General features: G+C 37.6%; 1 protein-coding gene across 2 annotated transcripts in view; it reads right to left on the bottom strand.

The window, feature by feature from the left end:
- Window positions 1-1245: 1245 nt before the first annotated feature.
- The window catches only part of LOC145978227 (spermatogenesis-associated protein 20), a 161122-nt gene continuing 149773 nt past the window's right edge, over window positions 1246-12594 (bottom strand). For both annotated transcript variants that reach the window (XM_083110699.1, XM_083110700.1), the window contains exon 12: window positions 1246-8735. In XM_083110699.1, the coding sequence (XP_082966825.1) occupies window positions 8478-8735 (258 nt within the window). In that variant the 3' untranslated portion in view covers window positions 1246-8477. The remainder of the gene's footprint in view (window positions 8736-12594) is intronic.

The following is a 12594-nucleotide window of genomic DNA, read 5'->3' on the forward strand; positions in this document are numbered from 1 at the left end:
CCGCTGGAAAGATCATGGCAAGTGTCTTCTGGGACATGAAGGGCGTTATCCATGTGGATTTTCTGGACAAAGGGAGAACGATTAATGCCCAGTATTACTCCACATTGTTGAGTGGTGCTGTACGAAAGTCCATTCGCAAGAAAAGACCTGGGATGTTGTCTGGAAATGTCATTCTTCTCCATGACAATGCCCACCCTCACACGGCCAATGTGACAACAACTCTGGCCGACATGCGCTGGGAAGTTCTGCCCCATCCCCCCTGCAGTCCGGATTTGGCCCCCAGTGATTATCATTTGTTTGCACCCCTTAAAGACCATCTGGGAGGGAAGAAATTCACGAAGCACTGCGGAGCGATGTCCTCCAGTGGCTACGACAAAAACCAAGTTCTTTCTACGCCAAAGGAATTCGGGAGCTGCCAGAACGATGGCAACAGTGCCTCGGCGCGCACGGAGAATACTTTGAAAAACTGACATAGTTTGGTGTTTCTTCTGCTACCTATTTTCTGTGAAGAAATAAAAATCCCGGTCAACCTTGAACGACCCTTGTACTTGAATTTGGATACTGGTTCAAACGAGTTGTTATCAATAATTAGACTTTGATCATTACCTAACACTTGTAAGCATATATTTAGTTTTCTCTTTGCTAACTTCCAAACCTATCTCTTTAGCAGTTTTGAAAAATATTTTAGCATTATTCTTAATTGTATTTCTATCAGCCCCTAATAAGTCTACATCATCTGCATATGCTAACAACTGAGTCACACCGTTTAACTTTAGTCCTTCGTTAGTTTCTTTTGTAACAAATAACTTAAAATTTATGATAGAACTAGACGCGGTGGTCTAGACGGTAAGGCGTCTGACTCCCACGCGAGAGGCCCGGGTTCGATTCTCGGGGTGGATGATCTAAGATCAGAATTTTTCCAGCCTTGTCCCCGATCTGTGGTAAAACGGCGAAATGTATTACAAAAAACTGTTTCGTCCCAAACACTTATGTTTGAACTAAATAAAACTAAACTAAAACTAAATAAATACTGCGTAAATAACTTACATAACATGGTGATATGCACTGCACTCAAACAAAGCAGTCCTTTAGAATTGGAAGTCAGTCTGTTTATTCTTACCAGTGCTTGTTATGCTCCCACATAACTAAATAAAATAATAATTATACATCCATCAATATAAATAGAAATACAAAAGGATACAAGGAGTAATAAATTATAAGAACGAGTCGCATATTTTTCAACGTGTTAACAGGTGATTCTTTATTCGCAATTTACAACGTGTATACAGCAAATTCACCCATACAATGTTATCACAAAATAACAACAATCATATTTACAGTATTATTACTAGTTCTTTGTTTCATAACGTGCTGTTTTCAGTTACCAAGCAAAGGTTACCTCAGACATAACAGAGAGAATTAATTGGGTTCGATCTGGGTAAGGGAAGAAAACGAGCATCGTAGGAGGCGACCTTAGGATTAAAATATTCTCCATTTACTTCGCTGCGTAATTAACAATGGCTTGCTAACGATGGATTGAGGTGATGCAGCACTAGCTTCGTTGCAGGATGACTAGAGTAGTTATGATGGAGTTTGGCGGAGGGGTCGTATGAAAAAAGTTTCACATTTTTAAAAAATAACGATATTTTATATACGAGGTGAAATTGGGGTGGCTTGGATAACACTAGCACTGTGAACTTTATACAACCACTCAAAAAGATCTAGAAATTTTGCGTGCGCGTGGGGAGAGATGGGTACACACGAGAACGTCAACCATAATAGCTTTGCATTCATCAAAGCTATCACATTTTTTTGTATCATAAACCTGTATGAAGCTTGTCAAATAAATAAAATTCCAGATTCTTGATGAAGAAGAATTTTAACCTTCTGAAAGTCTTTCCATAATTTTCTCTCTTAAGGCTCGGCTTGCCTTTGGGCAACGCCAGGGAAGTTGTTTTCTAATTTTTCTCTCCATTCTAAAAAACCGGTGTGATGTTCTAAAAATCTAAAAAATTACACTTGCTTAGAATTCGTTCAGGAGCATTCACGTGAATCTTCTCTTGGCTTGCTGTTGCTATTGTCCCGATATTATAATAGACTTAATTAATTAATTGTAATAGCTAGGAAACTATTGAGAATATCTAGGCAACAACGAAAGCAAACCACACGAAGATTTACGTGAATGCTCTAGAAGGAATTCTAAGCAGATGTAAATTTCAGATTTTGGAACATCATAGCGATTTATCGAAATATGAAAATTCGAGAACAGCTGCCCTGGCCGAGCCTTAATGTTGAATTTTTAGAATTTATTAATAATATATTCGCAGTACAGTATTTTGCTACAGTATTTTTTTACTAGACAATAACAAGATGCATATATTTTATTTAACTCTGAATCCAATGACCATATTTCTCTTAGACATCATAGAATACGCATAAGATCCACAGGGTAGTCATAAAGTCTGGAACCAATAGTTTCTTGTTTACATGTGAAGTATGATACTGACAACAGGCCGCCCTACGGACAACCACGGTCACCTGACCTCAACGCCATAAACTTTGCCTCTTGAAGAGTTTTTAAATCCGAGTTGTATGGTGTGTAAATCCGGGAATTGAACCATTTATTCTATAGATTAAATAGCAGAATGTGAAAATATAACATGGTTCCTGCATTTCACATTTTTTTATCGATCTAATGCAGTTTTACTTTAATAATTCTGTTCCAATACCGACATTTGGAATGAACGATGACAAATTCCAGAGGGGTCGACGGACCCATTGTACCCCCCCCCCCCCCGGGCCTGCCGACACCCAAGTAAATTGGTGATTGCTATAGCGTATGCGGTATTACCACATAGTGGAAATAGTGCTGTTCGCTGTTCAAGCCCTGAGATTTCTTTTACGCATACGATCCGGGAGCATTCTTAATTTATCCCCAATCTTCCCGCATCTGAAAGGTGACAGCCGGTAAGAGATATTGCAGATATTTTTCAACTCGACACCAGTTCCCGATGCTGGGGAAATCTATAAAGTCAACACCAGAGAGCGAGAGCAGTAGCATATAACGTGTATAATGCACATATAACGTGAAAATAATCGCCCCGCTCGCCTTTTCTCCAGCAGGGAAGGAAAGTCGAGGCGCCCAATTATTTGCCGCTGGAAGCCGGCTTGACGATCATTGCCCGCTGGAGGATCGTGTTATTAAATCCCGGCAGAGGGAGTCTGTTCGGTATTGATCTTCCCCAAGGAACAAGAAGCTGGAAGTCGATACACGCCACGTTGGGCACCCACCTGTTTGTGTGCTGGACGCAGCGGCATTTAAACCTCTGCGTTTCCACACCCAAAGAACAACCGCGACGATAATGCAGGAACAATTGTGTTTCAATAAGTGCATACTATCTCGGGTAAGTGGTACTGGTACTACCCCCGGAGTGGGGACAAAAAAATTGAGCAGAATTTGAAATTTTATATAGTATGCAATTTTGTCACTTTTTCCAAAAACAATTAATTCAGATATATCAAAAATGTTCTGGCAAATTCCAAACATTAAAAGTTTGTGATTTTTACGCATGTTATGTTACAAAAGACGATCAAATCACAGCTGGACAGTGGCTTTGACATCATAAAATATGAAAATAAGAGTATTCGTTAGTTCCTTACAAAAAAAAAAAAAAAAAAAAGAGATTAGTTCCAGTTCCTATGCGTGACATTTCGGCACTGCTAATTTTTATGAAACAAATTAACACAAATCAAAGAAATTACCCGACTAATGGTCAAATTTAGGTTTTAGATGCTTTATAGTATATTTTTCTATGAATTTACGTTTAGTAAGACGATCGTTAGATACAGCTTGGATTGAAAACTTCTGTGTCGATATGTAGCAGAAAAGAAGCCTCGACCACGATGCTAGACTAGCTATGTGAAACTTATAATCGGCCCTCTTAAGCATGTGAATCTTAAGATTATGATTAAAATTTTAAAAAATAATGTAAAATTACAATTGTTGAAGGGTATAAGAAGGTCATAAGAAAATTGTCATATCGTATCTACATATCATATTTATATTTGAAGAAATAAATAATTTCGACATGGCAGAAATAGCAAAATTATGATATAATTACGCACAAGAAAACAAATAGAATAAAATAGTAATTGATAAATTATGGAAACGTTTAGGAACGTATGTAATGGAGATGCTGTTTGCTAGAAAAAATCGCAGCATGTTCCTGTTTCACAACTCCCTGAAAATTAGAAAGAAAAGAAAGAACGCTCACGAAAATCCCAAGAATGCTTCTGAAGCAGCATCCCAGCCGATAACAACCTGTTGAACGCAATCTATCCACCGTTCGGAATCTACGGTTGCGCGGTATGGAGGAGAATGAAATTTGGCTTCCAATGAACTGAAGAACTGCATTATTCGATTTGCATCAGATTCTACACTTGTGACGGCAGTGAAAATTAGAGCAATCAAGCAGAGTAAAGTATACATTTGCTAGAGCGCTATTACTTGAAATGTTTAGATGAGGAATTATTTACAGAAGAAAAGAAACTCTTCAGCAAGATTTTGAAATAGCGTTAACAAATTTATATCTAAAAATACTGTTGTTAAAATTATCTTTTATTATATTTCTCGTTTATACTGACTTACGGAAATTACCATCAACGTAACATGATAATTGATAATTTATACATAAATGTACATATTTTCAGATAAGCACTGGCAAAACTTTATACTTTTTTTCACCAATTTGCATTGGTATGTAAACAAAGTATAGAATTTAGTTTTATGCTACATTCAGCACTCTAATATACACAAGCATGAAGAGAAATAACAAATGAACACTGAAAATATCACACGACCCCCCTGAGATGCCAAACCCATCAAAAATACATTTTAAAATATTAAAATGTTATTCTATTTCTAAAATTGCTGAAAAACGATTGATAACTAATCCAACATTATGCAAGCCACTTTTAAGAATTAAATTACATGGACATTGGTCGTCATACACCTCCAAAGGGGAAAATTTTTAAAAATAGGAATTGATGGAACACTGCAGGAGGAGGGGGGGAGTGGTTAACTGTGACGAATCCAACAATCAATATAGCAACGCCAGTTCTTCAACACATACATACAGAATACCGAATCACAGATCAATACCTTCCAAAACAGGATGTAAAAAATACAAGAATCATACAAAACAAGCAAACAAGGCTGAATCTTAACCAACATAACATGACTGTACACGTATGGCATTTGCAGATGGCCCTTCTTGCATATATACAAATGAGCAAGTGGTTATTGTTACACACAAGAAGTCTAATCAACGAAACACCACAGAAATGGGGGGGAAATCATAACACAATACCAGCTATTTACAGTAAACAAAATAATGATTACAGTATTTAATTTTTCCATTCTCAAATCACTTGATTGTATTCCTCCAAATGCATCGGACTTCTACACACTTCGAGTGAGCCAATGAGTATTATACTGTTCTGAACTCTGGAACTAAGATATCCGCACGTACTACGAGGTATATTTACCACACACACTCACACATGCATTTTAACAACACACACACACGACAGCGAGAAACTTTTATGCAAGTACAGCAAGCACAGTGTTTCACAACGACTTTTCTTTAGCTTGAAGCTAATTTTATTTTACACATTGACGAATTACAGTGCGTTCAAACTAAATACTACACATCACATTTGATACTATGAGTATTCTACACTCTCTACTCCTTCACGTTATCATTACGTGTGTGATTCTTTCAACGCCATTTGCAAAGTATTACTGAATTCACTCAGATTCGCAAGGCAGTAAAAATAACTAAATGCATATGCTGTTAGTAAAATGGAAGTGGGGTGTTAAGAAGCATATGGCAAAAATATAAGATGGATACTTGGAAATATATTCTGCTATAAAAATAAACTTTACTATGTAAGAAAATTTACTGATCTAATGATGACTGAAATTAATTCTATGGTGCAACACACTTAGTAATATGTGTGCTTGAAATTGCAAATTAAGAATCTTTCGATATTCCTGCTTTGCTGTACACTGTACCTAAGATAAAACTTCACATTTACTAAGAAAACTAGCGGTATTGTCATATTCGGGCTTCCTTTCGGGCCACTTTTTTCAATAGTTTACAAGTACATTAGAACAAAAATCCTTTGCCACCGACCAATACTGTACACTTTTTTTGACCGTCAAAATATACACGAACAGGCAAAGGACACGCTGCAACAGTCTTTGGCGCGTGAAACACTGCTATGTACAGGCCAAGAAAATTTTCCAACACGGATATTATTGTTAACTTTGCGTTTTCACGAAACCATTTTTTAATTTTCTGAGGCACAATGTGTTCTTAATGGACCGAATAGTTCTATTTAAATTCCCGTGTTCGATTCCTTTTATTACATTTCACAACAGTTTCCGTGATCGCTAACGGACTACATTATCCACCAATGAGAACATTTACAATGAGCTACTAAAGAACATTACAACTCGTACATGCTTAGATATGGCCTTGAGGGGGAGAGGAGGGATATATTTTCAAGGGTACTGTTTGCAGTAGTTAAACTTACAATGACTAAGCAAAACCTACTTTTTCACAATTAAATTCACCTGAATATGCTACTTTACCATATTTACTGGCATGTTTTGTACATATGAATACTATTAGCTCGATTATCGCATCTATTACATGTTTCGAGAATTCAACTCGGCAGAACAAGCAACAAAGTATACTTATCAGAGGCAAGCATTCTATTGAATTACGAAACACACACACAAAAACACTCGCACACATGCAGAGAGAGAGGTACACTTCAATTTCACTAGCTGCCATTTCAGATACATTTTTCCTTTCATAATCTTGCACACATTAATGTGACCATACACTTAGGATTCACAATTAGGTATATTTCTGGTAAGGACTTTTGTTTCGTCCAATGGACAAAAATAATTATGTTGTACGATAGTATTGCAGAAGGCTGAGGGGAAAAATGTAAACAATAAAATGGAACTACATTCCTGTTCAGATAAAGTGACATACTCTTATACTCTTCAAAATTATCGTGTAATTTAATACGGGAGAGTGTCAAATGAAAAACCTTAAAAGTCCGGCAAGAATTATATTAGGAACTGTACAAAGCTCAAATTGAAATGAGGTATCAAATGTCATTTACAAACGGCCTCAAGGCCGCAACATTGATCCAAGTGAGTTTCAAAACTTCATTTATGTCATTTCAAAGATGACGCCTTCTCAACACACTTGCGCCAATGAAGAGCAGTGGTTTCTTGCCTTCTGGGAGCCTAAAACTCATAGAAATTCTCCGGCAAATGAAAATTCAATATGTCTATGCATGCTTCCCACACCAGCAAGTTTAAGAATTGAGGAGGATCGACAATGACCTCAGTTCTGGAGGCATACAGGCACTAACTCAGGCTTGGCAATATATGTGGATCAGCAATGGGACTAGACTAAAATGCAGGAAGGTTGTGCAATCCTACATGTAGGAATCCACTAGATTAAAAACAATAATAAGGTTTTTCAATTGACTCTCCTTCGTATGGACGAGGAGCAACATAAGATGAAGATGTTCAAAATAGAGCCAAATATGAGAAAAAATATCTCAGGTTACTTGGAGGCACGAACAAAACTGTACAAAAGAGATTAATGAGGCTATAAATACAAGTTTACATTGCACGAAAGTTATGAAAAAAATATACAGAAATAGACTAAAGACTTTATTTACATGACGTACAATGTGGCCTCCAATTTGGTCTATACTTTTCCCAAGTACTAAATGAAGAAATGGAAAGAAAAACATGAAAGAGTAACACTATTAATTAAAAACTCACTCTCTCTCCCTCTCTCTCTCCTCTCTGCATATGTGAACAGTTTATGAACACCTTACAGGAATTCTAAAAGCAAATACGCGGAAGCGACGACGGACTCATTAAAAAAAAAATCTACAAAGATTTCACCATACAGAGTCCCTCGTACCAAGACCTACCTCACAATCACTCGTACTCTTATTTACAACTTTTAACTGTGGGAACGAGAGACAAATATGTGTGAAATGATTATTATCTTTGCACAAAGTATCACTTATTGCACTACCACAACTCTGGTCTTTAGTTGAACCTACCTCTCCCTCTCTTTCTCTCTTCTCACAGCAAATCAAATGGACGACAATGCACAAAGTAACCTGAAAATTTATTCTCACTTGCCTTGTTATCATGCCGTTACTAGGTATGTACTTACTCTATGATAGAAAACTATACAACTATGATTCGACTTTGAAAATAAAGTACCTGAACTAATTACAAAAAGAACAATTTGGTTATTCAGCGATCGACTCCTACTTGACAGCAAAAATAACATGCTACCAACATACAGTCTTGCTACTGCTCGTATCCTCTTTATCTTTTGTAACTTAAAGGATTAAGCAATGGCTCAATCTCGCTTCTCCAGAAGCTCGGCCAGCTCCTCCGGTGACGTCACGGGCAAAGAACACATATTGTCTTTGCAAACGTAAGCGGCGGCCTTCCCCTGGACAGGCTTCATTTTGCGGATGATCTGGCACCTGCGATAGAGGAAGCTGTCCTCCCGCTGGTCTACCACGGCTACCGTGCGTCCAGGGAGCATCCTGGAGTTGACTTCCGACAGGAGCGCCACGGTGTCGGGATTCTCCGGGCTGCCCGTGACAAACACCTGACGGGAGAGATGTCAAAGAAGACGTTGAGAAACCAGACATAAGCGAAATTCAAGAGGAGATCGGGAAAGCACCAGGAACAACAGGATGACATAAACAAAATTCATGTGGATATTAGGAAAACTTCAGGAACAACAGGATGACATAAGCGAAATTCAAAGAGTGATCGGGAAATCTTCAGGAATAACAGGATGACACAAGCAAAATTCAAGAGGAGATTGGGAAAGCTTCAGGAACAACAGGATGACATAAGGGAAATTCAAGAGGAGATTGGGAAAGCTTCAGGAATAACAGGATGACACAAGCAAAATTCAAGAGTTGATTGGGAAAGCTTCAGGAACAACAGATGACAAGCAAAATTCAAGAGGACATTGGGAAAGCTTCAGGAACAACAGGATGACATAAGCGAAATTCAAGAGGAGATTGGGAAAGCTTCAGGAATAACAGGATGACACAAGCAAAATTCAAGAGGAGATTGGGAAAGCTTCAGGAACAACAGGATGACATAAGCGAAATTCAAGAGGAGATTGGGAAAGCTTCAGGAACAACAGATGACAAGCAAAATTCAAGAGGAGATTGGGAAAGCTTCAGGAACAACAGGATGACATAAGCGAAATTCAAGAGGAGATTGGGAAACCTTCAGGAATAACAGGATGACACAAGCAAAATTCAAGAGGAGATTGGGAAAGCTTCAGGAACAACAGGATGACATAAGCGAAATTCAAGAGGAGATTGGGAAAGCTTCAGGAACAACAGATGACAAGCAAAATTCAAGAGGAGATTGGGAAAGCTTCAGGAACAACAGGAAGACATAAGCGAAATTCAAGAGGAGATTGGGAAAGCTTCAGGAATAACAGGATGACACAAGCAAAATTCAAGAGGAGATTGGGAAAGCTTCAGGAACAACAGGATGACATAAGCGAAATTCAAGAGGAGATTGGGAAAGCTTCAGGAACAAAAGGATGATATAAGCGAAATTCAAGAGAAGATTGGGAAAGCTTCAGGAACCGCATGATGACTACGTCAACTCTAATTCTCCTGTGTAGATACTTTTGGCATAATTTCCACATCAACAACTGCATCAAGAAAAACTGCTTGCAAATTTAAACTTCAGTGCATTTTTATTGCTTCTTCAGTGTGAATCATTGGACCTTTTATATTCGCCAAGATATTTCCAGTGTTTTCAGCTCAGATATGTCAAATATCCTGCACCATAGAATAACTTCCTTAGTAGTGTAAATAGCGAGAAATGGGAAAAGGGAAAGTTCTTAAAAATATGTGGTTTGCAATCTAAAGTGATTGAATTTTCAACATTGAATTCACGGTTGAAGTTGTACACTGGTATGAGCCTCAATGAGAACGAAAAATGCCTTGTTGCCACATGCTTCGTACTTATAAGATCATTTACGTTACTGTAAAGCCGTACAGTACTAGGCAAATTAAGAATTAATGACGATAATTTAGAGAATTTTGTACCCAGTACGATTTTGCAGTAACGTAAATGTTCCCGTTAAATGTGAAACATGTGGCAATAAGGTACTTAGTATCATGGAGGCTTGTACCAGTGTACAGCCTGAATGCTACATTCTATGTTGAAAATTCAATTAGATTGAAAACTACATGTTTCCAACAACTTCAGCCTCTTTCCAATTTTCGCTACCTGTACTATGTTTCCTGACCTTTGAATAATTCTGTATGTTTATGATTACAAGTGGAATATGAACGATGGTTAGTTTGAATCCTTTCTTTATGGATCAAGAGGGGAAAATGTACTGTATGCGATGTAAAACTGTACAAATAGTTCACAAGGAAAGGGCACGAGACAAGAGTCCAGTTTTGTGAGATGAGGGGATGAGAAAGATGCTTTTAATTAAAACTCTACGAAATAAATAAGGAAAAGTCAGAAAGATAATTACATTCGCATGAGAACATCTACAAAGATAATCACTTTAGCCTTCCTACGTCAAGATTTGCTGGAAGATACTTTGTAAGGCACTGTGCAATAAATAAATAAATGGGGACAGAAGAAGAACCATAATGCTCCATGACTTGATAGGAGGAAGGCATGTGATATGATAAAATACTAGAAATTGTGCTTGCAAAGTATGAATGCAATTGGTGAAAATATCTAGCCAAATTTTAACAGAAATGATTTTAGAAAACAGACTATGAGTAACCACTAAAACCAACACGTGTTCCACATAATTAGAAATTTGAGCGAAAAATGCAAGCCCGACCAGAACTCGAACCCAGGTCCCTGGCATACAGTGTCATTGCTCTACTAACTGAGCTACCGAGCCAGCCCTGACTCAGTTGGTAGAGAAATGACCGGTATGCCAGAAAATCTGGTTCGAGTCCTGGTCAAGCCTGCATTTTTCGCTCAAATTTCTACATAGTACATCTACCGTGTGTGTCAAATCGTAAAGTAATGTTCCTCATACTTTCGTGAAAATTTTCCACTGACAACACTGCACCAACGTCCAAATCCTATCACAATTCCCTTAGTTCAGTTGTTGATCTGAGAAAATAGTATGGTTCAATCTCATACGCATCTCTCCAGGAAAATGTTAACTGCAGCCGAGATCCAACAGCATGGGGCAGGACAATGTGACAAGCGAATGCAGTCCAAGGTGAGATGGGAAGAATTTAAGGAACAATAGGACAACCACTCAAGGACATAATACAAATATAATTCCAGGCTTCTAAAGCTAAATACGCACAAACGATTAAACAAAATTCTAATGATATCACACATAAACAAAACTGTATTCTAAACCCAAATGATATCACAAATCCAATGTTTTTTCGACGATCATAATGATAATTTGTTAATTCCACACATTACGCACAGACATGCATGCGAGAAAGGGGCAAAGGAAAGCCTTAAAAGTCCACAAAAATTATAGAGCAACTCAAATGTACATGAGGTATCAACTGCTATCAAGGCTACAACACTGATCAAGTGTGCTTGAAAACACATTGGCACCAGTGAAGAGCAGTGGTTTCTTGCCGTATGAAAGACTAAAACTTATCGAAATCCCCCGGCTAATGAAAAACTCTCTGAATGATTCCGAAGTTTACGAATGGAGGAGGAATTTTGGCAATGGTCTCAGTTCGCAGGTAGATTGGTGGAAATACCTTCGCAGTGGCTTATCCAAAATATTATTTTTCTTGAGGTATACAGGCACTAACTCAAGACTTGCAAATACATGCAGATCAGCAATAGATCTATGCTATAGCAATTTTGTGCAATTCTACATTCAGGAATCTGGTAGGTAAAAAAACAAATTAAGCTTTCGATTTGACTCTCCCTCGTATATAAAAAGAAGTAATTGACACGAGTGGCGAAATGGGTGAGTTCTTACAAAATGAAGTCTCGGAATGATTGTGTTGTAACAACGTTTCACTTCCTGATAGATCGCTTTCGAAAATCAAATTTATAGATACAAATTGCGTTCATTGAACAATTTTTTACAATATCATCTTCACCCTACCAGGTCCTAAATCATTAAAGATAATAATTCAAGTAACTTTCGTTCAATCTATAACTCGCAGATTAGAAATAATTCAGCTCACAAAAACGCCAATATAATTTAAATAGGAGACGGATAAGCAGACCAATTGTAAATGTTTCTACATTTGTCTATCCAATTTCTTGCAGAATATCCAAAAGTATGAGTGAAGTCGAAATATGCGTAGAGATGTACTTGCCAACTGACGTTTCGGGTATAACAGAACTAGTGTGGAGTTACAATTTTCGAAAAAGTTACGAAAATTGATTCTTCTAGCGTTTAAACGATTAGTGTAAACGAGAGCTGACTGAATACAGGAATTTCAGGGCTTAAACTGCTTCTTAGA

This window comes from Lepisma saccharinum, chromosome 24 (genome assembly GCF_977018435.1).
Source record: "Lepisma saccharinum chromosome 24, izLepSacc3.1, whole genome shotgun sequence".
Taxonomy (NCBI): domain Eukaryota; kingdom Metazoa; phylum Arthropoda; class Insecta; order Zygentoma; family Lepismatidae; genus Lepisma; species Lepisma saccharinum.